At 43.7% G+C, this 26,213-nt stretch overlaps 1 protein-coding gene across 5 annotated transcripts in view; it reads left to right on the top strand.

Annotated features, from left to right (window-relative positions):
- Window positions 1-26,213, top strand: part of ACTN2 (actinin alpha 2) — a 63,601-nt gene that overhangs the window by 33,050 nt on the left and 4,338 nt on the right. The window contains exons 7-21 of one of the 5 annotated variants that reach the window (XM_081039038.1): window positions 651-732; window positions 3,531-3,616; window positions 4,709-4,794; window positions 6,201-6,293; window positions 7,992-8,222; window positions 10,409-10,556; window positions 12,021-12,171; window positions 14,930-15,038; window positions 17,006-17,146; window positions 18,664-18,846; window positions 19,581-19,715; window positions 20,566-20,745; window positions 21,435-21,581; window positions 24,492-24,557; window positions 25,429-25,587. In XM_081039038.1, the coding sequence (XP_080895164.1) occupies window positions 4,747-4,794; window positions 6,201-6,293; window positions 7,992-8,222; window positions 10,409-10,556; window positions 12,021-12,171; window positions 14,930-15,038; window positions 17,006-17,146; window positions 18,664-18,846; window positions 19,581-19,715; window positions 20,566-20,745; window positions 21,435-21,581; window positions 24,492-24,557; window positions 25,429-25,587 (1,791 nt within the window). In that variant the 5' untranslated portion in view covers window positions 651-732; window positions 3,531-3,616; window positions 4,709-4,746. Of the gene's footprint in view, window positions 1-89; window positions 262-650; window positions 733-3,530; window positions 3,617-4,708; window positions 4,795-6,200; window positions 6,294-7,991; window positions 8,223-10,408; window positions 10,557-12,020; window positions 12,172-14,929; window positions 15,039-17,005; window positions 17,147-18,663; window positions 18,847-19,580; window positions 19,716-20,565; window positions 20,746-21,434; window positions 21,582-24,491; window positions 24,558-25,428; window positions 25,588-26,213 lie in introns of those variants that run through there. The other 4 variants (XM_081039037.1, XM_081039036.1, XM_081039035.1 and 1 more) reach the window with 4 other exon arrangements.

Genomic DNA, 26,213 nt, shown 5'->3' with positions numbered 1-26,213 from the left:
AACCAGTTTTACAGTGGAAGATTAATGTGATCTTAAGAATTTATTCACAAGTTTCATTTACAACCGCAAGTTTTTGTAATTTCTTCTAGTCTTTAACATCCAGAAACATGATTTTTGCTCTGTGAGCCATCCCATAATATTCGTCAGTGACCTGACACTTCAACCTGGCAGCACCTTCTCTTGACCCTTTTGCTTTCTCATATTTAAGACAAGCGTGCTGGACTAAATATTCTCCATGATCACCTTCCAGATCTGGAAAACGTATGTTTCATGATTTCATTTGGACTTATTTACATTTTGTTATTAATAGAGTTGAAAATAAGTTCTGACATATTCAGGGTGTTCGTTCCTATTCAAAGAAAGTATCTGATGACATTCCCGTCTCCTGCAAAAACTTTGTTCCCTTAAATCTTTGTATACATTTTTATGAATTGCATTGTGCATGGATTGTGTGGTTTTCGCATCATGTTTGATATCTTTATAAATGTTTGAAGTGATTGAAAAAAGATAAGAAGGAAAATTATTTATACTATTAGGGTTGTGTGTAGATGGGAAGATGTCTTCCCCAAGTCAGGTATATAGAAAACATTATTCATATGTCCTGTTCAAAAATACATTTTAAAAAACTGTTTGTGCTGTGTTTCATGCAGGATGACCCAGTAGGAAATATTAACCTGGCCATGGAAATCGCAGAGAAGCATCTGGATATTCCCAAAATGTTGGATGCTGAAGGTGAGACTAACCTTGTGTTGCTGACTCTTATAAAGTCTGTGGGCTACTACATAGACTTCGGCGATGCGTGGGGATTCGCAAAACTTTATAGTCAAGTTACATCTGAAGAACTTACGATTCCTCAATGACCATTAGAGGACATCATGTGGAGCTTGTTCATCAATTGTTTTTTGTTGTTTTTTTCTTTTAAATTCTGCACTATATATATAGAGCCAGCAAAACTATAGTGAAAGGATTTGGTAAAAGGTTCAGCTTTGGCAAAGAAACAGAATGCTTTGTTTGTGATTTTCAAAGAAAACTTCCTATTTAATTTTTTTCTAACAACACAAAGTAATTTCCTTACCACATAGAGACAATTTTAGTATATAAATCTTTTTGTGAAGTGCTTAAGACTCCACAAGGAAAAAAGTGCTTCCTTCCGACAAGAAGTTAAGGACTCAAAATGTATAATATAGAATGTCAGCCGTCAGTGTACATATTGAACTTTCACATTGGATTTCTAATTAGTCTAAATTAAATTTAGGTAGATCTGAAAGAACTTCTCAGTGTTTTGCAGCATCACTCATGCCGGAAAACAGTTTTGAATGCTTTTTATACCCTTTATATGTGATGAAGTCATGAGTTGTACCTGTGGCACACCATTTAAAGCACAATTGTGGAGAGCGTTCATTCATTTCATTTATTCGTGATTCACTTATCACTGAACAGACATTTACTGAGCTCTTAACTGTGAACTAAACCCTCTGCTAGGTAACTGCGGGAGATACTGAGATGGATAAGGAGAGTCCTGACCTGGAGGAACTTGGATTACAGTGTTTGTTGTGAATATCAGTCCCTAAGGGTCCATTACTTCCGCTAGTTAGCATTGTTGGGAATAGCAAAGAACTTGATTACAAGTACTAGTCGATTTTCTTTCCTCCTTATTTTTGGTGATTGCGTTATGGCTTCCGTAACCAATCACCACAAACTAGGTCGGTTAAAACAACAGAAATTTATTCTCTTATAGTTCTGTAGGCTGTAGTCAAAACGAAGGTGTTGGCAGGGTCATGCTTCCTCTGAAGCTTCCAGGAGAGCACGCTGCCTTACTGCTTACAGCTCCGTGAAACCCCAGGCCTTCCCTAGCTTATGGTGACATCGCTGTAATCTCTATCTTTACAGGGCTGTCTGCCCTCTGTGTCCGTCTCTGTGTCTCTTTCCCTCTTCTTAAGAGGACACGAGTCATACCGGATGAAGGGCTCTCTCTACTCAAGCACAGCCTCATCTTAACTTGAACACCTGTACAAGACCCTACTTTCAAATAAGGTTACATTCACAGGGACCAGCGGGTCGGGCTTCAGCAGATCTTTTTGGGGAACAGAATTCAATCCGTAACATTGATCTTTCAATTAGGATTTTAATTTTGCCCACTTATTAATTTAACCATTTATCAAACACCTATATTATTGGTGTTCACCCTTGAATACACTCTTTAGAATTCTACTTACAGTTTCTCCAAAACTCTTTAGAGGGAGAAAGTCAATAAAACCATGAAGTAGCAACATAGAAAAGTTCCTTTCCCCTTTTCTTCATCTGTCCTCTCTAAGTTGGCATTTGTGAGTTCTCTCCTTTGACGTTTCCATGTGGTAAATAACGACCCAGAGTTTACTCACTTGAATTAATTGCTAAGATACTAAGGAGGAGAGAAAACTGGTGACATTTAGTAAATTCATCTTCCAGTTCGTTAATTCCAATTCATTAATGAATATACTACAATTCAGGGCAAGTTCAGGGTCACCATCTTTATAGTTCTGGCCGACTGACAGTTTTCTTGGTTCTTAGGTTTTCCTTGGTCTCTGAGCCCTGGTCAGGGCACATATCTATTCTGTTTTTTCTTTGCCGATGGGATGTCTTAGCTTTCCATTCATTTCCTCCTCCCTGTGACACATCCAGCTTTCCGTTACTTTTCTTCATCTTTCCTTTTGAATGGTTCAGAGAAATACTCACACACTGTATTATTTTCTTTGTAGAGTAATTTCTCATAGGAATCTTCTGACTGACGAGGGTGTGGGACACACTGTCACATACCTACCTTCCCAGCAGAACCCCCCTTTTGTATCTTTGCTGCTGACATTCAGACTAATCACCACAGCATCATGGTAACTTTTCTTCTTCCTGCCACCCTTTTATTTTCATGTCATACCCTGGTCTCCTCCTCTCAGATTGCTAATCCCTCTTGGTGAATCCTTGCCTTCCCACCTGCTGCTGTTGACCTGACTTCCTGTCATGTGTGTTAGTCTCTGAACCCTAAGTGGAAATGTCTGAGTGGTTAATTGGAACTGTTACCTATGGTAAAAACTGGCGAAACACTCCACCGTGCTTTTAAAAGGCTATAAAAGTTGTTTCCCTGTTTGCCTCCACAAACATTTTTGAGGTGGGACCAGGTTAGATCTGTGGGTGCATATGTCCTGTGTGGAATGCAGAGGGGGTCTTTGTTGACCTCTGGGCCACCATCTGTACAGCGATAGAAAGTCTCTGGGAGTGTGCCATTGTGTGTGTCCTGTTGTCTCCTGGCGGTTTCATTCTGGCTGTGGACTTCTGAGCTAGCTGTGCCCTTCTCTTTGGCAATTCCTTTATTTCTGTTGGCAATTCTTGAAAGTGCCCCGAGGAACGACTTTGGAGGTGACTCCTTTGATTAGAGCCAAAGTTTTCACCACGTAAATGTGTGGGGGTGGCAAGGAAGATTCATTTCTCTGACTTCTCTGAGGTGGTGCTGGTGGTGTTAGAACATCGGAGCAGTTAACCTTCTTTTCTCCACACAGATTTAGTAAACACTGCCAGACCCGACGAGCAAGCCATAATGACTTATGTCTCCTGTTACTATCATGCTTTTGCTGGTGCACAGAAGGTGAGGATGTAAAACGTGAGTCACCACTCACCCCTCACCTTCTGTGTCTTAATTTTTTTTTCCAGTTGTTTCTCTCTTTCTCTCTCTCTTTTTTCCCCCTTTCCTCTGAGTAAGGAGACCTGTCTGGTTCTGAGGAGGCAGTCGTGTGTCTTTTTCAGTCTAGTTTTCTTTGAAACTTACTTTCTGTCCATGCACCAGTGTGCTGTTCATGTTTGTTTTCCAGAAGATTCCATACTGTTACACAATCCCACATCCTTTCTATTAATATCCTCTGGAAACCAAATGACTAGGTTTCACTTTAGGAAACTACATGGTGTCTTTTTAACTTCATTCTGCCTAATGGCTGAGCTGAGTTTAAAGTTAAAAAGGCAAAAAATGGTGTTGCCAAGATGAAGGAAGACAGGACATGTGTCCTGTGGTTCTGTTTTCTCTCTTCCTGCTGGTTAATTCGTCAGCTAATACAAATGGTAGCAAGAGTCCTAATGTGTACAAGCTGTATAGCCCCTTCTCTTTAGATGTTTTGTCACTCCTGGTGATTTCTGTATATGGCATGGTAAGTATGTATAGAAGGCATTACAAGACATGCTTCTCCAGTGACTTTCATCCTCACACAAGCAGGCTGCTTACGGGGCAGAGTCGACAGTTACGGGGGTAGGGTACAGAAGCGCCAGAAAAGATGGGGCACTGGGACTCTGCTGCTATTCCCAGCATCTCGCAAAGTGACATCAGTCACTCAGCAGACGTGGCAGATGACCTGATGTGGTCAAGAGGACATGCACCGCATAAGTCATTAGGAAGTGGCAATAAGCTCTGGCATGCAGCACATGGGCTCCCATATTAATGCCTTGTCTGCACTTTTAAGAGCCTCTCAAGGGGTGGGGGAGAGAAAAAGCCCTCAGTTTGATTATTTAAGAAACCAGCTGGTTCGAATCATTCTCGTCACGAACCATCACCGCAGGTTCAGGATTGTGGGCCCAGGAAACACACAGACAATAGATCGGTGTAAACCAGTTTGTTCTTCCCTTTGTTCACCCTGGTTTCTGCTCTTCATGTGTGTGTGTGTGTTTTCTGTGCTGTTTTTCCCTCCCTCAGACATTGTGAACACCCCCAAACCGGATGAGAGGGCCATCATGACGTACGTGTCCTGTTTCTACCATGCTTTTGCGGGCGCGGAGCAGGTACCCAACACGCGTCCGTCGGGGGCTGTGCTGCTCCGCATGGGTGTCAGTTGTGTGTGTGCGTGCGTGTATGCGCTTCACATCTTACCTGGGAATCTAAATGTTTTGTGATGACCTAACATGGAAAGTTCCAAACTGTGAATACTTTTTCTTTCTTTCTTTTTTTTTTTTTTAACAGTTTTAACTTTAGGCAGTTCCTGAAATATTTTTTATTTTTCTTCTAAGATACTGCTTTTTTATTTCGTTGGTAAATTATAGGCAACATTTGTGCTTTAGGTGCTATAACCATTGAGCCACATTCATTGAGCAGTAAGGGGAAATTCATCAAGGAGAATGGATGCCTTCCAGTGCACTGGCTCTCCTCTGCCTAGGAATTGCCTCCTATGTTCAGTGATTTGTTCTAACATCTTTCAAGACTAATCTTATTTTAACTGAAATAGGGAAAGGATAGCAGTGTTAGAACCTCAAAAAAAAATTCACATTCCTTGAGACAAAGAGCTGAGGAATATTGCGGGTAAATGTCCTTTTTTTCTCTGCATTTATCTGTTCCTGCCTCTTGCCCCCTCACATCTCTCTACTTGGAGCACCCTGTTAGATTGGGATGGACAAAGGATGTATCATTCCCGTGGTCTCTTTAAGACCATCACCAGCAAATGATGATAACCGGAAATCAGTTCATATTAGGGCTTTAGAGGTGAGGCTTTGGGACAGGCTGTAGACCTGGAAGCCCGGACAGGCAAGTTGCTTTTTTGATTCATCCTGTGACCATGGTTCAGGCACTTTGGCACTCTGGGCCCTAGTTTCGCTCCACCAAACGATGATGGAGAATGATTACCTCACCAACTTCCCATACAGGTTAAACAAAGTCTAAAAGCAAGTTCAGCTCTGGGGAAGGATCCCATCTGGCAAGTTGTTTGTATTCATTTCCGGATAGGACTTCTGTGAACTCGATGCAATGACATATATGTTCAGGACCCAGTGTTTTTGCTTTGATTCTCAAAGGCTAATTTTATGTAGAGAGTTCTTACCCCCGATTCCCCAGGTCAGCAGAGTGCTCACATGGACATTCATGGACCACAGATTTGGGGGTCCTGGACCCATATATTTCTGTTACTAACTTGCTTGATGTTTTACAGAGCTTGTGTTTTAGACTAATGGTCTCTCCCCATTGTTCCCTACAGTATATTCAGCCTGCCGTGTAAGTCTGTGTGAAAACTGTAAAACAGGTGTGAAATGACTCATAGTATTAAACAGCCATGGCCTCACTCTTATCCCACCCTAACCTGGAATCTGTACGACGTTTGGCACGCCATCTCCCTCCTCCCCTCTCATGCCCGCCATGTTCTGTTTCATGTATACACATCTCTGTCGACAGAGCTGTCCTGTTTACCTATTGTGTTTTACAGGCCGAGACAGCGGCTAACAGGATATGTAAGGTTCTTGCTGTGAATCAAGAGAATGAGAGACTGATGGAAGAATATGAGAGGCTAGCAAGTGAGGTAAAGGAAACAGTGCCCCCCAGTCCTGTCCGTACTCACCCAGAGGGTGAGGCGCAGAGGGTGATCATGGATTGTCAGTGTTGTTTTCTTTGCATTTTTCATCTCGGATGGAATAAAAGTAGGGAAATATAGTTGAACTCAGAGGTGGTTCATCTTGCAGCAACATATGATTGACACAAAGGTAACCCTGATGGTCTTTCCAACCATCTCAAAGCATAGAGAGAGTTTGCATGTTCAAGAAGTAGAATTTGATTTTATTCTTAGCCTGGCACCTCCAGGATTGGGTTCCCCTAGATGACATTGCACTGTGTTTTTTTCCTGCTCCACTGGCTATGGACACCACATAGGCTGCTCTCCATGTTCAGAAGCCTTGTCCACAGTGACCCAGCTCCGAGGAGCTTGCCCAGCCTGTGTGAGGTGTGACTCAGCCTGTGTGTATAAATATCTAGAGGGAAATACAGGAAGGCAGAACCCTCCACCCAGATACTTGCGCATGAGTTTCCGTGATGCCATTCTACAGCTTTTCAGCCAGGTTCTCGGTTAGAATAGCACTTTCCATGTTGTTCTTTTGTTCCTTTTTTAGCATCAGTAGGAGCTCAGCAGTCTCATCACGGCCACTACAGTGTTTTCCCCACCCACTCAAGCTACGATATCAGTGAGGTCCACAGCCACGTCCTGTTTAGATGGCGCTCAATCCAGTCACACGTATATAAGACCAGATCACTTTTGTCCTGACTTAATTTAGCTGATATTTGGTCTGTTCTGGGAAAAGTGTCAGGACACTTAGAATAAATCTTCCCAAGGAGTGGTTTATATTAATCCAATCTAATGACGCTGAGTTTATATTTTTATATTGCTGCTGTGGGAGCGTCCCTTTGGCCACCTTGTTTAACGTCTGTGATCAGCTTCAGAAGCATGGAGGACGATCATCCTCAGACGTTTGATCCCTCTTTTCCCTCCTCAGACCCTCAGGCTGTGGGTGCATCACCATTTTAACTAATTTTTATTTTTATCTGTTGTCAATTTCTAAGTGATCAAAGTGTAAATCATTCGTGGCGTTTTAGCAGGTCATTTCTAAGACTTCAATAGTAATTCAAGAAAATATAATTTGTCCTTAGGAATTCACTCCCATTCTCACTTGATCATGTGGATTTCCTTGAACATTCGCTATCAAATTAAAATATACCGTGGCACTGAGTCAGTCCCAGATTTACAATACATTTGCCTAGTAAATAAATTCATTAGATTGGAGCTTATTTACAATACAAATACATTTTAAGTTAAACTTGATTTTTGCTGATTTTATTATACAACATTCCGCCATGTCAGGTGGGTTTTTTTGGTTTGTTTTTTGGTTTGTTTTTTTCATTTGAAAGCTCCATCCAGCATTTGTCTGCTAATGTCTGGTCTCCAAGTTTCCTGTAAATGTCACATTTTTGTAAAACATGACTTGTGCTGACTCTAAGTTTTTGACCTGCATATGGTGTTGTTGGGGTGATCGCTGGTGGCCGTGGGTAGATACTGATGATTTCACCCATGCACAGAGGTGCCTTTCCTCTCTTTTTAGTCAGGGGCATTGTACTTCTGTAGTTTTAGGAACATTAGGTTATCCCATTCCAAATTGTTAGGTGCCTCTGTTGTTTAACTAATGGGCAGTTTGCTGGTGTTTTCAGCAGTACTTTTGTGTTTTGGGGACAGCTTTTGGAATGGATTCGCCGCACAATACCCTGGCTGGAGAACCGGACCCCTGAGAAGACCATGCAGGCCATGCAGAAGAAGCTGGAGGACTTCCGGGATTACCGTCGGAAGCACAAGCCCCCAAAGGTGCAGGAGAAGTGCCAGCTGGAGATCAACTTCAACACCCTGCAGACCAAGCTTAGGATCAGCAACCGGCCCGCCTTCATGCCGTCTGAGGGCAAGATGGTGTCGGTGAGTGGCAGGGGGCCAGGAGCCACCTCTTTTCATAAAGTCTCTTTCCGATGGGCTGCTGAAAAGGAGGCATTGCTTCTCTAGTCTTCTCAGTTAATGGACATAATTTGGACCCTGCAACTACTTCATTCTTGATGTTTCCTCCCAACCGTCCTGCAGCTCTTGACTGAGCTGGCATGGTGCCTCGCAGACAGCAAGGCCTTCATTATCTCCAATGAGGGGCCCTTGTCCTCTTCTCCCCTCCTCACAACTGGCCGCATCTTTCCACCACGTCACGTTTACCAGCATCGACAGCAGTGCCCTCTGTTCCCTGCTGTCACAGCACATCTGTTCCACGTTCTCAATGGCTCAGTCCTGCATTTAACACCTTCTCTTGGTGTTGTCATTTCCTTTCTCTCTACTGAATCACTCGCATCAGCACATACAAGTTCTCTAGAACCTGCCCAACAAAAGTAAGACCTGTGACTCCACAGCTGCCTGTCCTGTTTCTTGGCTCCCCTTCACAGCAGAACATGTATTAATAGAAAGAGGTCTTTGTGGGACTGATTTCCAGATGTGCTCTGCTCCTCTGCAGCTTTTACTCTTCTGCCTGCAGTGAACTGGCTCCTGTCCCCCTCCCCTGAGACTGTTCTCACCAAAGTCAACAGCATCTATGTTGACGATCCAATCAATCATCACTTCTATTTTCCTGTTCTCTGTAGCTTCGAGCCCGCTCACCATCACCTCCTTCCTGAAGCTCCTTCTGCCCTTGCACATACTGTTTTCTTCCATTCTCACCAACGAGTCCTTCCATTGGCTGCTCGAAGATTTGCCTCCTCTGCATGTTCCGTAGATAGATGCTCCTGGCTTCGTGCTGACCCTCTTCTCTGTCCTTACACCCTCCCGGTGATCTCACCCAGGCCCATGGCTCTAACCCAGGCCCAGCATCCTAAATGCTGATGCGTCCCAAATTTTAATCTCTAGCTCTGACTTCTCCCAAGTTCCAGGCTCATGTATTCACTTGGATATCTCAAAAGCATCTCAGACCTAACAGATCCAAGAGCCCCCCACAGTGTTCTCACCACCCTCTGTCACTAAAGCTCCAAACCCAGGTGTCACCATTGACCCTCTCTTTCTGTCACTTCTCGCATCTGGTTCCTCAGCCAGTCCCATTGGCTCTACTTCCAAGTTATATCTTAAATCTGTGCCCTTCTCTCTAGTCCACTGCCATTGCCCTATGCCAGGCCACCATCCTCTCTCCTCGGACCCTGCAGTAACACTCTCACTGGCTTTTCTTCGTTTTTTTTTTTTGCCCCCAAATTTATTCTCTACACAGCAGCTGCCATTGCTTTCTTAAAATGTAATCAGAGTGTATCTCCTTCTTTCTCAAAACCCTCCAGTGACTTCTCAAAATATTTAGAATAAGGTGCAGATTCATTATCCTAGCCTACAGGACCTTCATTTGCCACGTGGCCACAGAGCTTGCTGTGGTTCTTCCCACACATGAGCCTGTTCCTCACTCCCCTGACCCCTGGCCTTTAGCTTGTTCTGAGGCCTAGACCACTCACCCCCCCCCTCCTGCACATAACTGGCTTTTCTGGCATTGAGGTCTCGGCTCAGATCCACATCCTCAGATGGAAGGTGTCTCCTCTAAGAAACATGCCTACAGGAAACACTCCCATGGGCTCTGGGCATCACCTGACACTGTTTTGTTTTTCTGTCACAGTATGTCACTGTCTGAAACAAACATGTTTTATTACTAATTGTCTTTATTTCCCAACCGTCGTGAAGGCGACACGGGGGCAGAAACTTTGTAGATGTTGCTTCCTCTTATATAAAGCCTGTGGTCCATGCCCAGCATGTGTTTGATGGTCAGGAAACAGTTGGCGGCCGGCTGGCTGGCTGAGCCCAGTCACTGAGTCAGAATCGTCGTGCACTGAGTCACGTTAGGCTTCATTGTCTTCTGGCCAGAAAGTTAAGGCTCTGTCATCCTCTGTCCACATCTGGAGGAGTGTCAGGCATGTTTTCATTGAGAACAACTGTGTTAGTTCTGAAAGGCCCCGGTGATACTTGGACATAGATGTTAGCATGTTTGAATGGATACTGGGGGGAGGTGAGGGAAGGGAAGGAAAACACTGTCATACGCACAGTAGACGCCAAGAGGCTGGAGTGTAACAGCCAGGCCTGCTCTGTCCTCACACACCCAGGACATCGCGGGGGCCTGGCAGAGGCTGGAACAGGCGGAGAAGGGCTACGAGGAGTGGCTGCTCAACGAGATCCGGAGGCTGGAGCGAGTGGAGCACCTGGCCGAGAAGTTCAGGCAGAAGGCGTCCACGCACGAAACTTGGGCTTACGGTGAGTGGTCTGTCTCCACCAGGGTTTTGAACCGTCAGAGTTGAGCTGTGGACACAGCCACAGGGGGCAGTTCCATCCATACCTAACGCCTGTGACCCTCGGGGCATGTATCCTTGCCTCTCTCCATTCTGTTGTCTCCTACTGAACGGCTTCGAAAGGTGGGTATGAAGATTTATTTTTCATTCAAGCAGATAATGTATTTTTTTCACAAAACGGCACTTGTAATGCATTCTTCCCACACTTACCTACATAGGGCCTGGCCTCCTCCTGTCTTCCCCACTGTTTTCTATTAGATTCCACAGGTGTCTGTTTATTCCATAACTGGGGGTCAGACAGCCTGCCTTCTGCCAATAGGATGCTTATTGAATACCACAAAGCAGCATATTTTCCCTCTTAGAGAATCTTCTTGGAAGAGAAGAAGGCAGGGTATCGTTTTCTAGGCTTAACTTCCTCGTGTCACTTAGGTTCGTCTTTGTCTTCAGGCCTTGCACACATTCCTGTTCCTGTAGCCATGAACAGTGTCGTAATATTTTCTGTCTGGCTCGGCTGTGTGCTGAGCTGGAAGAACAAAACACTCCCCCATCACAGAATAATCTATGTTGGGGAAGGTCAGAGAGGGTCCCCGCATTCTGTGGTTCCCTCTTGCTTTATTATTGTTTGACTGTTGGGATTGCACACAGCAATTACAGGCATGAACCTGGAACTGGACAGTGGGAGCCTCGGCTTTGACCCTTCTCAGGTGTGTGCCTTGGAGTTTTTAACTTCTCAGTGCCTCAGTGTCCTCTTCAAAGTGGGAATGACAGTCACACCTCCCTCACAGGCTTTTGATGAACATTTAACAAGTCCATAATGATAAAATATTTAAACCAGTGTCTGGTACACAGAACGTGCTCTGTCTTCGTCGTTATGAGTATGACCATTTGCTTTCCGTTTCTACCTTTGGTTATAACCACAGCCATTGCTTGATTTAAGAGATATTTGTGGGAAAATAGGTGGAGGTTCAGAGAGAAACGTTTCTAATTTATTAGGAAAAGAACTCCAGGCTACCCTTAACCACAGAAGTAAGGCTTTCAAATCAAAACAATTGGGATAAAGTTTGGTAAAGTTTGAACCTGTGGATGGGCAGCGTACAAGTGTTTTATTTGATAATGCCTGGTGACTCTGTGAGCTAATGATTACTAATTTAACTGCGCGTCACACTGGAAAACACCATACTTGTGACCTAGGATCATGAGTAAGGCAGGTTTGTTATTTAGAATGTAGCCTACTGGTTTCCCCCTTAATTGTAGACGTGAGCTTTCATCGTTGCAGCAGGCCCGCCCGAAGCACTTGCAGTGTTATTTCTGCATATTCAGTCCGGGGATTCTTTCCCCCTTTCTCTTGGTTCACAATCGCTGGAAACTTCGTGGGCACAAAGAAGCTGAGGTGTGACATGTAGTCACACTCTTGCTACAACCTTTGCAGGCAAAGAACAGATCTTGCTGCAGAAGGATTACGAGTCGGCGACACTGACGGAGCTGCGAGCCCTGCTGCGGAAGCACGAGGCCTTCGAGAGCGACCTGGCCGCGCACCAGGACCGCGTGGAGCAGATCGCGGCCATCGCGCAGGAGCTCAAGTACGTGCGGGGCGCTGTGTCTTCCGGGGACCCCTCCACCCCCCCCCCACAGGGAGGACCATGGAGAGACTCCCCCAGCAGCGTCCCAGAGCCTGCCCAGGGAGGGGCGCAGGCCGGCCTTGCCTGTCCTGTGCGGGGGGGGCCTCTGGGATGGAATGAATGGTCCGGGTTGTTTTTTTTTTTTTTTCAAAAAAAAAAACAAAACAGATGAGCTGATGCAGCTTTGGTTCACCAAAGTTGTGGTAGGATCCCTTTGTCACCCCCATCCGCAGCACAGGCAGTTCCACTTCCAAGAGGATGAGAAATAAGGAGGGAGGCCTGGAGGCCAGCTCGGAAAGGCGGCCTCACCCAGGCAGGGGTGCAGGAGACAGACCACATTGCGCGTCCAGAAACCAGAACAAAACAGAAAGTACTGCCTCACCTCTGAAGGAGGAGACATTACAGCCCCACTTTTCTTTAGCACCAAATAGGTGCCCTGTGTCATGCACAGTGCAACGTCCAGGAGAGGGACCTCCTTGCAGTGCTCCTAAGTGTGTTTTTAAAAACCCTTGTCTCTTTTTGATAGATACACAATTTCATTCCTCACTCCTTACCCCCTCGTTGTAATCACAAATAAGTCTGTAGCATTTTCAGAGCCTGTCACATAATGGTAACATAAACGTTCATTTTAATGTGTGTTACATTTTAACACTCCACATTCCTCACTTTTGACCAGCGCAAATTCCTTAATTAACAGATACAGCGTGTTTACAGAGTATTCTATTTTTCAGCCTTACCCATGGGAACACGTAATCAGTGCTCATGGTCATCAGATCCAATCTGTGCACATATTTGTGGTCTCTACATTCTGTCTTCTTACGCTTCTTGAACGTTGGGTGTTTGGCTGCTCATTAACAATCACAAATAAAATAAGGGGATAAAAGAAATTCAGGCCATTTAATGCTCTGTAATAGTTCGTGTGAGCAATTTGAAATGATTTTAAATGTTGCCCATAAAATGTAAGTAATAATGGCATATTATTATTATTATTACTACTATTGTTATTCCTGGTGTCCCCAAAGCCTATTTCTTCACAGTCAAGAGAGGAACCGCACAGAATTTAAATCTGGGCTTATCTTAATGTTCCTACTGTCCTTATCCTTTTCCCTTCCCTAAAATATTAAATCAAAGTGTGTGTGCAGTTTTCAAAGTGCATAAAAACTAGTGTGCCCAGTTATGCACACCTTCTTGAAAGCAGTTATGTGTAGAACTAACACGTACAAGTTAGAAGGCGGAGCACTGTTTGCCCTGAAGATAAATGTGAGCAATGTACATTGGTGTCTCCATTATGTATCAGTCCAAGGATCCCTAAGTTTTGTTTTTGAAGTCTTTTTTCTCTTTAATATTTGCATTTGGAAGAGCCATAGACTTTCCACTTTACATTCAAGGCTGTGCAAATCGCTGATGTTTTTTGTTTGTTTGCTTTTGTTTGTTTGTTTTTTAAGGAGGACACAGCTCACCTCATGGGGCACAGCCGCCCCATGTTTTGGCTTTTTGATTATAACAATGAGCACAAGAATCTCAGTCCCTCTCAGTCAGTGAAGTGTGTGTGTGTGTGTGTGTGTGTGTGTGTAGAAAGCTGCTCTTAAGAACCAAATAAACTTTACTTAATTTGGTGACACGGAGCTTCTTAGCCACTGGAAGAACATTCCGATCACAACCATATGCATCTCCTTTATCCAGTAACAGAAACAATAACATTTAATAAGGACAAGGGAGTAGTATTTAAGAGAGGGAAAAAACAAGTAATGAACAGTCATTGCCTGAATTAAAGGTCTTATTAAAACAAATTAAGGTTTGAGTATTAAGAAATAAAACACTTAAGCTTTGGGAATGGATGTGGTAGAATAGGGAGTTTCCTGAGGTGGTCTTGCCTGGACTGCTTTGAAAGCGAAGTCTCGTGAAGATAGCTTTAAACCTCGTGAGTCTCGCTTTCATCTTAACTAAAAGGCTTAACCAAATTTTGTGCAGAATTCAAACTCTTTATCCCTGGCGATACCAGGTTAACCTTCCAATTGAGAATTTGCTTGAATGCTAAGTTCAAATCATGTCACAAAGCTCCTGTCAGGATGCCTGGACAGGCTGGTGAGGAAGAGGAATTATTTAGTGGGAAATCTTGTTCTCGCTGTCACACAAGTGACATAAGACAGCTCGGAACCTCTTTGTCGAGAAGAGGAAGGGCTCTGTCCGGCCAGGCGTTAGACGTCCCTTGGGTGCTAGAGTCACAGTGCCCCTCCTGGACAGGACGCTCATCCCGCCATGACACTGGCGGCCCCATGCCCTTTGAGAGGAGCCAAGGACACATGGGGAGCAAGCTGACACCAGCTCCCCCTTGCCTCATTTTGATGATCCAGTCACTGTGGCTTCAGCAAGGCCCATTGGACTGCCCTCCAGGTCAGATAGTTGGCTTCACTTATAGGTACACAGCCGCTTAAAAATAATGCTATGCTCTCTGGGGACCTGGCCAAGAAAACGGACCGAGCATAAAGGTAGCCTGAAGTATTGAGAAGACAGCCTTTCTCTCTGTTTAGAAATTTGTTCACCAGCAAGAGTTTCACTTATTCTTTTAATCAGAATAGCAATCATGTTTGCTATGATGATGATTAACAAAACCCTGAAATACTTGCCAATTTTCTATCTTTTAAAAAAGTATATGATCTGTTTGACCCATGCCCATTTTCCCTCAAATAAAGTGAATCTTTATTTTCACCTCTATTAGTGAACTGGACTATCATGACGCTGTCAATATCAATGATCGGTGCCAGAAAATTTGTGACCAGTGGGACCGGTTGGGAACGCTTACGCAGAAGAGAAGAGAGGCCCTAGAGGTGAGGTCTTTAAGCCACCTGTGGATGTGAATGAACTCTTTTAATAGAGGCTCTTTAATTAAGTCCCTGTTATTAATTTCTTGTTTTTCTGTGGCATGATGTGCATAAAACAAAACAGATTGTCCATGAAAGGATCCTCTAAAGAGAGCATGAAAAGTAGGAGAAAGAGGGAAATGAGAAGTTGGTAGTTTTGTACTATAATTTATCCATATAGCAGTGACATGTACTTTTGAATTAAAAAAAAAAATCCAGAGGTGAGGAAGATTATGGTATAAACCCATTTTGTATCAAGTGGTAATTACAGTGAATTTCCATAAGTCCTTATATAAGAGTAAACTGAGCTGCAACTGAGCCAGGATCAAGAAGAACTTAACTTGAGATGTGCTAAGGGAAATGGCAACAAATGCTGAAGTAAGGAAAAGTAACATGAAACAGAGTCAGGATGAATTTGGCCTTATTCAAGTATAAGGCTTGGATAAACAGCAGTAAGTGGCTGGTGTTTAACTGTACAGTGGCCCCCCCTTATTCACGGGGGATACTTTTCAAGCCCCTCCAGTGGAAAGTATCTGAAACCACAGACAGTACTGAACGCTATATGTACTATGTTTTTTTCTTATACATAACATACCTATGATCAAGTATAACTTATAAATTAGGCTATTTTAGGATATTAACAATAATAGCTAATAATAAAATAGGACAATTATGGCAATATATCGTAATAAAAGTTATGTGAATGTGGTCTTCCTCAATATCTCATTGTCCTGTGCTCACCGTTTTTCTTGTGATGATGGGAGATGACACAGTGCCTGTGTGATGAGATGACAGGAGGTGAAGGACATGAGGTGATGTGGGTTGGCCCACTATTGACCTTCGGACTTTACGTCAGAAGGAGGATCATTTGCTGCGGGTGATCCTGGATCATCGAGCTGTGATGTTGCTGATGGTTGGATGTTAGGAGCAGGTGATGTTGATGGTTGGGGAAATTGAATATTTTCAGACTGCGGTTGACCATGCTGAAACTGTGGAAAGGGAAACTACGGACAATGGGAGACTACTGTACCTAATTATCGTTCACTACAGAAGACTCAGACAATGTGAAGGAAAGAAGTAGTTACCAGCCTTCTGAGTTTTTTCACCCTGACTCTGATGAAATATTAAAATACGTAATATCAAGCTTCCTAGTTGCCGACATAAAGAAAGAAGTGTTGATAGACAGGAAGGACCAGGCATGTAACAGAGACAGCCCAAATATTTTAGAACAGGAAAAAAAATGAATCTAATTATGGAAGATGTATGATACAGGACGCTTTTAATAATAACTAATAATGAAACAGAACAATTATAACAATTGTTGGCTCCACCTACTAGTCCTCTTACTTTGGCTCCCCATCCTCTCCGCGTATGAAACAAGCATGCTGTCATTCTCTGGCTTGAAGCCTTGTGATTTCCTTTGCTCAGAAAGGCAACGAAGAAATCTGTGTTAAACCCTGAATGAGGATTAGAGAACAGTAAGCTGTAGTTCCTCCTGTCTTCACAAGGTGGGTGACTTTTGGGAAAGGCACACATCTTCTCGGCACACTGTTGACTAAAATGAGGAAAATGACCCGGATTTTCTCTTGTCCAGCGTGGTTAGGGAAACACATCCTCTAACCTACAAAGCAAATTACCAGGTGCCCCCTGTGGAGTTTCAGTTTTCAGAAAGGTGGCATGTAGTGGGTTATTTTAAGTACTTTCAAAACAAAGCTATTCTGGATGCTGTCAAATCCTTCTTTGATTGAAAAGGCACTTCACAGAGCCACAGGGCTCAGCCTGATTATTTGAACATTGGTTACTCTTGCATTTAGACACGTTAATGAGTGTTGTGATGAACAAAATGTCAGACCATAGTGTATTGCTCTGGAATGCATATTTACATGTTAAGAGTTTCTATTATTTGATCTGTGGTGACGCTTAATCATCTGCAGAGAACTGAGAAGTTGCTAGAAACCATCGATCAGCTTCACCTGGAGTTTGCCAAGAGAGCTGCTCCTTTCAACAATTGGATGGAAGGCGCCATGGAGGATCTGCAAGACATGTTCATCGTGCACAGCATCGAGGAAATCCAGGTACCTGAACCCTGCTGTGTGCTCCCAGTGCACTAGAAATGAACTGTCATTTTAAAAACTTAAAAGAGGGAGAGTTTCTTGGTTTTTTACTGTTTTTTTGGGTTTTTTTACTAAGAAAAATGTGGCTACCAAGCCCACATTACCCTTTGAACCTTAGCTTATCAGATAATGGTGATGATAAGGGTCTGTTGTTTAAAAAAGAATGAGGAATCATTGAGCAAAATAGTCATGAATACTATTAATGTCTATTAATGGAGTTATTCATGGAAAGTTATGAGTTTATTGGCTGCTGAGTTAACTATGATGTGAAATATATGCAATTACTTTTATTCAGATCTACTGAGTTTTGCCGGATCACACGTCATCAGAAATCATGGATGAGCACCTTCTGCCTCCCACAATCCAAATGTTCTGCTCCTACAATGTATAAACAAGACAGCTAAGCAGTCTTGTTATGGGGGAGACTCGCTCTCCAATAGCCAGGACCCAATTTATTTAGAGACCATTGTACAGTGAATTTGATGTATAATAGAATATAAAGAGAAAACACTTCTTGCTTCTTTTTTTCTGTAAAAGAGATAAGTCATTAAAAAGAATTCAAATATAAAGGTAATACTGAAAGTTGGGATTTGCACCCCCTTCTCCCTGCCAAAAGAGCATTCTAGAAGGGTTTGCACCTGAGTGAAAGGGGAAAGATATTCGTTGAACATAGCATTTGTCTTCTGGAAGAGGCTGTGATGGTGTTTCTTTCATGCTCTCTTAGCAGAGGTTAGCAACCTGAAATCATTTAAGTTTGGAATAAGTGAGACTTCTAACATACCTAGGGAGCCACACTCAATGCACTAAGTAGTTTCTTTGTTTAGTGACAGGTGTGCTGGCCACTGGTCTATTGCAGCACCTACAGTGAACATTAGCTTTGCACTTGAAGGTGGTCCACGTGGCATTTACGTACAGCTGAACTGAGAGGGCTCCTGTCTCTCAAGTTAGGGCCAAATGATAGCTTTGATAGATGGACTGTTTATAAAGCTTCAGGGGAAAGAGTTGGTTTCTGTGCCCTTTTTGTTTTGAGAAGTAGGGATGCACTTACTTTCGTTAGGTGGTCTTTAGGTATAAAAGCAGCAAATGTTAGGTTCCTTTGTTGGATTTCAGAGGTAAAACTGTTATTAGAAAGTGCAGCAAAGTTAAGTTTTGCTCCTCAGCAGAGAGTAAGACCTAAACAGTAGCTGGGGATTGAACCAACGACAGCAAACATGATTTTTTTAAAAAAAGAAAACAATGTTTTTTTGAGGACTTTGGATTTATAGCCATCAATTAAATCATCATCATAATCTTTTTCCATTTCAAGGAGCTTGATGTTTGTGTACCAAATAGCTTTTCTAAAACACCCAGAATTTTTTTTTGTCCAGAGATTCCTGCACTTAGAAAGGCCTTTGTGTGTGTGTCCGGACGGGACGCAGAAGCCTGTAAAATTCCCACTGAAGTAAGATGGGCTTCTCCCCACTTGTGTCTCTGGTTAGAGTTTAATCACTGCACACGAGCAGTTCAAGGCCACGCTGCCGGAGGCGGACGGCGAGCGGCAGTCCATCATGGCCATCCAGAACGAGGTGGAGAAGGTGATTCAGAGCTACAGCATTCGGATCAGCTCCAGCAACCCGTACAGCACTGTCACCATGGACGAGCTCCGGGCCAAGTGGGACAAGGTGGGTGACGGAGGGTCGGGTGTGGGGCTAGGGGCCTCCTTGAAGCCCAGGTGAAAGGAAGGGGTGACAACCTGGGGGAGTCAGAGTGTCTGCTCTTGCAGCATGCTCATGGTTTGCATTCACACCAGATTTCACAGGTGAACAATGTTAAACTCTTCGATGTCATTCAGCAGCTTCTGTGGTGTATGAGGGAAGGACGTAGAGATGATTTTCCTTCAGGATAATTTTATAAATGTTGGCATAATCAGTCCAGGTTATGATACTAATACCATAAGGAAACTATTTTTAAAACCTCGTCTAAAAATGTGGTGGAGTCAACTTACCTATAATGCTTCATTAAAGAATTTTTAGCACATGAGATCGACATATCCCAAATGTGTGTGAATTGTCCATGCAGAAAAAATGGTTAGAAAACTATATCAGGAGAACTAAAGTAGTCCTGTTGCTGCCTTTTAAATTGTGGGAGAGTGTCTTCAAGTTCAGTGATAGTCAAATGGGATCATTTGAGCCTTTTGTTTCCATGAAGAACTATCCAGTCCTAAGCAGTCCCTCAGTGACACTGGGTGGCAGTCAAAGCTAGACCAAGCGCTCCCTTGAGTCCCACAGTAGGGACTTCCTGTCTCCATCCCCCTTCCCGCTAATGGTCCCACCTTCTGGACCATTGCTTCTTCCCTTGGTCACTCCCATTGGACCAATGCTGGCCTCTAAGCCCTGTTGCCCTTGGGCCCTGACAGGTGAAGCAGCTCGTGCCCGTGCGGGATCAGTCCCTGCAGGAGGAGCTGGCGCGCCAGCATGCCAATGAGCGTCTGCGGCGCCAGTTTGCAGCACAGGCCAACGCCATCGGGCCCTGGATCCAGAACAAGATGGAGGTAGGTTGGCGCCCTTCACAGAGCTTTTCACAGCTTTAAAATTAGTCCCGGAGCTGACACAGCAGTGGTATCTCTTATGCTGTAGCTTCTGGTCGGCCCCTGGGGTTTTGTAGGCTGTGGGCATCAGCCTGGGGGTGAGATGGGGGAGCGCGCACTCTAGGGGGCGAGGCCGGTCTTGCTGCCATCATTCATTTGGTCATTAAAAACAATGGCAGGGCTTTTTTTTTTTTTTTTTTTCTGGTTTGTAGCTTCTGCAAGACCTAGATTTTAAACCATCCATCCTTATGGAAGACATGTGAAGAGTGAGTCACAAATACTTTGCATTGTCAGAACATTTAAGGAAAAGTGATTTTTGAATGGCACTGATTTCTGGGCTCTTTTCATCACCCAGAAGAGCCAAGACACATTTATTGGCCCACTTACTTTTCTCCCAACCTCCCTTTTGGTGATGAAATGTTAGCTTTTTTCTGAAAGAGGAGAACATCTAAAACTATAAGGGAATTCTTTTGACCCCTGTGAAGCAACCACCATCTTCAGTCTGTCTGGCAGCCACACGGGTGCAGCTCATCCCTGCCCTGCGACCCAGGGAGGCTCCACCTTCACTGGAAGGAGGCTGAAGTGACTCATTTCTTACCCCTCTTGCTGTGCTTTTTTAAAATCATAGTTGTTTTTTTCCCCCATTCTCTAGATAGACCAGAACTAGAGCTAGCTCCATTCTGTGGCACTACCCTGTTTCCCACTTGATCTGAGAAAGTCAAGAGACGTTAGCTGCTGTGGGCGTCGCACCGGAAGCCGAATGAGGGGTGCTGGCTCCCACTCACCTGTGTTTCTCCCGTGCTTGCTGCGTCAGGAGATTGCCCGGAGCTCCATCCAGATCACAGGGGCCCTGGAGGATCAGATGAACCAGCTGAAGCAGTACGAGCACAACATCATCAACTACAAGAACAACATCGACAAGCTGGAGGGTGACCATCAGCTCATCCAGGAGGCCCTGGTGTTCGACAACAAGCACACGAACTACACCATGGAGGTAGGGCCGCCACACGCACGCACTGCCGAGCTCTAGTGGTGACCATCTCACCTTCTCAGGGTGTTTTCTCCCCTCATTTGTCACTGTTTATTCCTGTTAGGTTCTGCAAGTATGAAAGGTAGGGACCTTTAAGCCTTTCCTGTCACTTATGTGAATAGACTTTGTGAACTTAGGTTGGTGCCAAAGTCATTGTGGTTTGAAAGGTTAAAAACAATGGCAAAAACCACAATCACTTTTGTACCAACCTAATATATCAAGCACACATCAATCGTCATCATCATCATCACAGCAGGGAACGCACTGCACTGCTTCAGAGAAAGGATCAGAAATTGGACTGTTACACATCTACCAGTTCAGCCCAATTTGATCTCCCTGAGAGCCAGTGGGTACAATCCAGGGCCCCTCCTGCTACTTGGTAATGGAAAGATATTTCTCGTGACAAAGAGACTATACGTTGTATATTTTATCTATATAGTGCCAGTTATAAGTGTTAGAACCCTGGTCTCACTTCTGAGTAGTTCCTGCTACAGAATCTTGCAAAAAGTGGGAAAGTGGAATAAAAAAGTATTGGAAGGTCTATAGGAAGCCCTACTTGTCTCCTCTTGGGTTGAATATCCTGTAAGGAAAATGAGGAGGCAAGATTGACATGCTGGAATCCCGTAGAGCTGACCATTCCTTTTTCTTGGTAGCACATTCGTGTTGGATGGGAGTTGCTGCTGACAACCATTGCCAGGACCATCAATGAGGTGGAGACGCAGATCTTGACGAGGGACGCCAAGGGCATCACCCAGGAGCAGATGAACGAGTTCAGAGCCTCCTTCAACCACTTCGACCGGGTACCTCCCCCTCTAGTCGTTTGAAAAGCGATACGGGCAACATTCAGATGTATTTGAAATAATATTCATGCTATTATTTTAAGTCTTAATGCCCTATGAAGGTTACAGAGACATAGGATGATTAATACCAAAGGGAAATAGATATCAAGGTGAAGTGTGTGAAGCTCTGATGTTGCTCAGGGTGACAGGAAGTTCAGGGTTGTGTGCTGTTTTCTGCAGGTGACTTAACGAGCATCTTTGTAGTTGGTAGCAGAGCTGGACTTATTCTAAGTGAAAGTGTACCCTTAACATGTGGTTATTGGATTTAAGTCATTTTCTATATACTCAAATACAAACCTCTGATGTACTTTTCCTAAGTAACTATTTTAGTAACAAACCTGATGGAGATTTAACCCATGCATTCAACGTATAAACTTAGTTTTCTTTTTTTAATTAATAAAATCATCTCTTGGAATGTGTTAAGGAAAATGCACCAACAAAATGGTGGTCATTTTCATAGTAAAGGCATATACAAAGTTAAGTGTTGCTTTTAAAAATTATCTAGTGTTTTTGATTTGAATAATACCGGGTAAAACCAATTCTTTATAACAAAATTCCCAGTTTGCATAGCACATTTCACTTGTTAAAGATCCCTACAAAAGGATATTCCATTACTTGGTTTGGGACCCTGTTTATGATTCACAAGTATAAGTAAATGGTTCTTAAGATGCCTCTAGGCTAGGCCAGCCACATCCAGGCCCATTAAACAGTTCAGACAATAGACTTCTGATCAGGGAGCTGAGGCATAAATAAAGAATTATATGCAAAGATGGAAATGGAAGTTGGCCTGGTTTCAGCTGCATTGTGCAGAAATGTGCTGTAATACTGCCCTGACTTCACCCATTCATGTTCAGGTCATGTTTCTTCTGGGAGGGAAATAATTGATCCTTGTTGCTGCATAAACCCAACTGGGTTTGTTGGACAGCTCCGCTCATTTGGGCTGCCTCACAGGAAAAGCACGTTAATTTGAATCCAACATAACGATAGTGTCTTTTGCAACAAAAGTCCAAAGGAGGCCAGAACCCACCAAGTTTAAACATTTGTTTAAATTCAATGTTAAGGATTATATGTATATAGAAGGAAAAAAGTTTTCTAGAAGTTATGGGGAAAGGTGTCAGGGATATGATCCACGTTACTTCCTCTTCTCATTAAATAGGAAAGATGGGAATGGTGGTTACTGAGCGTGTGGCCTGAGGGACTCTTACTGAAGGTGTAGAGTGTAGGTTCTACAGAGCTGGCTTCAGAAAAACGTGGCTGGCAGCCGTGGGTAAAACGGGCTGGAGGGATGCAGGGCAGGAGAGAAAGTGAGCAGAGGCTCAGACAGGAGACTCCTGCAGAAGTGAGAGGAGAGGAACGTGAGCTTCTGGGCTGAGGTGTAAGAGTGGTGGGAATGAAGAACAGGACAGCTGAGATTGTTGGAGACAGAAATCTGATAGAACTTCACAGCAGGATTGGGGGGCTAAGGGAAAGGGTGAGGTCAAAAATGACCTGGAAATGCTAAACCTTCAGAACACAAGAGAAGGGGTGCTATTGAATTAGAGGGAGCCTTTGCAGCAAAGAGATGCCCCGGGCAGTGAGGAATCCAGTTGTGGATTTTATGGCTGTCGCCTATGGGAGTCATCACATGATGGTCATTTCTGGCAAGAGAGAGTCTGCAGAGTAAGAGAAAAGGCCTGGATCTTAGGGAATTGACTCTATTGAAAGGAGGCAGAATAGCCAGAGAATGGACGCTGAGGGAAGTCAGTGGAGAGTAAAGAGTTTCCATAGTGGGGAGCATCGCTTTGGAGACTGTAGCCAGGAGGGTGGGGGAGGGCAGCGCTGGTGACGGAGGGCTGAGCATGGAGGGCTGAGCATGTAGGTGTGAGAACAGACATTCATAGAAATAAAGAACTTCTGAGGTGAGCTTTTGGGACTAGCTGTTTCATGTGCAAATGAAAACACCAGTAATAACCTCTATGAAATAATGGATTGGCCAGTATTAAAAGCATTTTCTTATCTTTAAGTTTATATTGATGCTTGCACCTCAGTTGTGCTCTCAAAACCCTCAAGAAAATTTTCAGCCCCATCACTTCCAGGGCTTGGGTGGACACCTCTATTTCAGTAGAATTTGGGTGGCTATTTCTCCTACCCTGACCTTCTCTCCACTCTGAGGGCTGTCGCCCATTCAGCCTCCTTAAACGCTGCTCTCTGTAGACCCTCACTGGATTTACGGTGAGGCTGCGTTTGCTGCATGGAGGGGCCACTCCACCCAGGCCCAGGGCCTAGAGTGGTTGTGCGGTAACTTGCCAGTTGTTTCCAGAGTTCTAGGAACGCTGCCTTCTTTGGGGGAGTTGTACCTGGGCCATGAGAGAATCTTAATTTCTCAGAACACTTACAATATGATTTGTCATCAGTGGGTGGCAGTAGTCAGCTCCTAACTAGGTCATTTTCAATGGCACTGGGTTCGTCCCTTCCTCTGCCTTGTTGAATGTGTAGTCTCCTTTCTTTTTTGTCTGTTGTCCACCCTTCCTTCCCCCTTTCTCCTTTTTAAGAAATCATTTTGACACCTTTGAAGTAAGTGGTAACCACCCTCAAAAGAGCACCTAATCTTGTTAACTGTTCTGTCATTCAGTGTCTGCCTTCCTTTTCCACCACCTCCATATACTCTTCCTTAGGTTCCCTCCTTAATTAAAAAAAGAAAGAAAGAAAGAATAGGAATTATTTTATAACATCTCTGTGTTGGCTTCGGTCTTCTTGTAAGTCACGGTGACCTGTACTGACTCCAATTGAAAAATTCCAGGTGTCCCTTCTCTTACTGGATTTGTTCTCATGGTTAAGTATTGCTGCTCATTTCCCTTTAATTCTCCTCTTCTCTGTTTGTTTTGTTGGCAGAGGAAGAATGGCCTAATGGATCATGAGGATTTCAGAGCTTGCTTGATTTCTATGGGTTATGATTTGGTAAGACAGAAGTAGACATTTTACTAAGATTTGATATTTTATTGAGCTTGGATGTATATTATAGGGGATGATTGCTTTAAAGTACGGTAACACACTTGGCGATTGGTTCCTTTTCATTGTAGACGATAATAGTTTTGAAGGTTGCCTGTTACAATAGCAAAATAATTTCACAGAGCCAGAACATATATTCTTATTCAGAATTGGTCAGAATTTTTCTAGTGAAGGAAGACAACATAAGCTTTCCTGATGATTTTTAATAGCTTTTTTGAGGTATAATTCACATGCTATACAATTCACCCATTTAAACTGTATACTCAATGGCTTTTAATATCCTGATGATTTTTAAAGTGTCTTTTCCTTTAACGTAGAAGGTAAGAAGTTTTTAGTAATAAATAGCTAAGAAAACCTTATATTTCCCTGTGGGCCATGATGGTGCTGATCACCTCACTTCTCTATTACCCACTAATGTGTAATTAGAACACGAGCTGCTTTGATTCCTCTCAGACCTTGAAAATAAGTCATGAGAGACATCTGTGAGCTGCCTTCTGTTTCGCATGTCACTCTTCTCAGTCTGGAAAAGGCCCAGCTCCTCCAAACTCCTCTTCTGGCATCATGTTCAGGCCTGAGAACATGGGTCCCAGGGAGGGAGGGATTCGAACGTTTGGTAGCTTCTGGGCTTGAAGCTACAGCAACTCTTATCATCACTGGATAGCAGTCAACTCAGGTCACCCATTAGGGGATTTGTTCCAAAGATTGAAGGGAAACACAGGAATACTTAAGTTTTCACACACAAAGAGATTCGTGTGTCAATGGGTGAAAGTGGGAGGAAGTGTGCTGTGCAAGTGAACATTTCTTGGCAACCCTGCCTCAGGGAGAAGCAGAATTTGCCCGCATCATGACTCTGGTGGATCCCAATGGACAAGGCACAGTCACCTTCCAGTCCTTCATCGACTTCATGACCAGAGAGACGGCCGATACCGACACCGCGGAGCAGGTCATCGCCTCCTTCCGAATCCTGGCTTCCGATAAGGTATGTGTGCACAGACATTCAGCTTTTGCAATAGTCCACTGCATGGTTGTAAGACAAAGGGAAAACTGGTGCAAGTAAAAACCGGTGTGATCTGAGTGCATTTTGTAGCACCATCGGCATTGAATTCAGAAAGCAACAGGAAAACAGCAGAGGTTTGCCCAGAACAGAGAAAACACAGACATTTTGTTTCTGAAATTTGTGCTTGGGCCTTTCGGCGAGTTTTATGGAAGGAACCAACAGTGTGTAGTCCGTAATTTTCTTGTGTTTTAGTGGTTCTTATCTATCAACCCACTTTACATTCTGGGTTGGTAGATAAGACTCGGAAAGAAGAAACCATGCAATTCAGAAGTTAAGGAACTGGGACCTTCTCTTGTGGATCAGTGACCCTAACTCTGTGCCCAGACACTGGAGCAAACTTAAATATAGCCATTTTATCATTTAAAAAAATTGGCAAGCTTTTCATTACATGTAGCCTCTAAATTAAGTAGGAGTCTAATTGCAAGTCCAGAGTTTTTGAATCTCACCCCCTAAACAAATTCAATTTTGGATAATGATTCTTTTACCCTGTGTTCTAGCTGAGAAGGAAAGGAAGGTAGGTTAATGAAACATAGCAGGGCCATGGTTAT

The sequence above is a fragment of the Rhinolophus hipposideros genome, assembly GCF_964194185.1.
Source record: "Rhinolophus hipposideros genome assembly, chromosome: 26".
In the NCBI taxonomy this organism is placed as follows: Eukaryota; Metazoa; Chordata; class Mammalia; order Chiroptera; family Rhinolophidae; genus Rhinolophus; species Rhinolophus hipposideros.
Note: the sequence above shows the minus strand (reverse complement) of the source record. Positions and strands in the feature narration are given on the sequence as shown.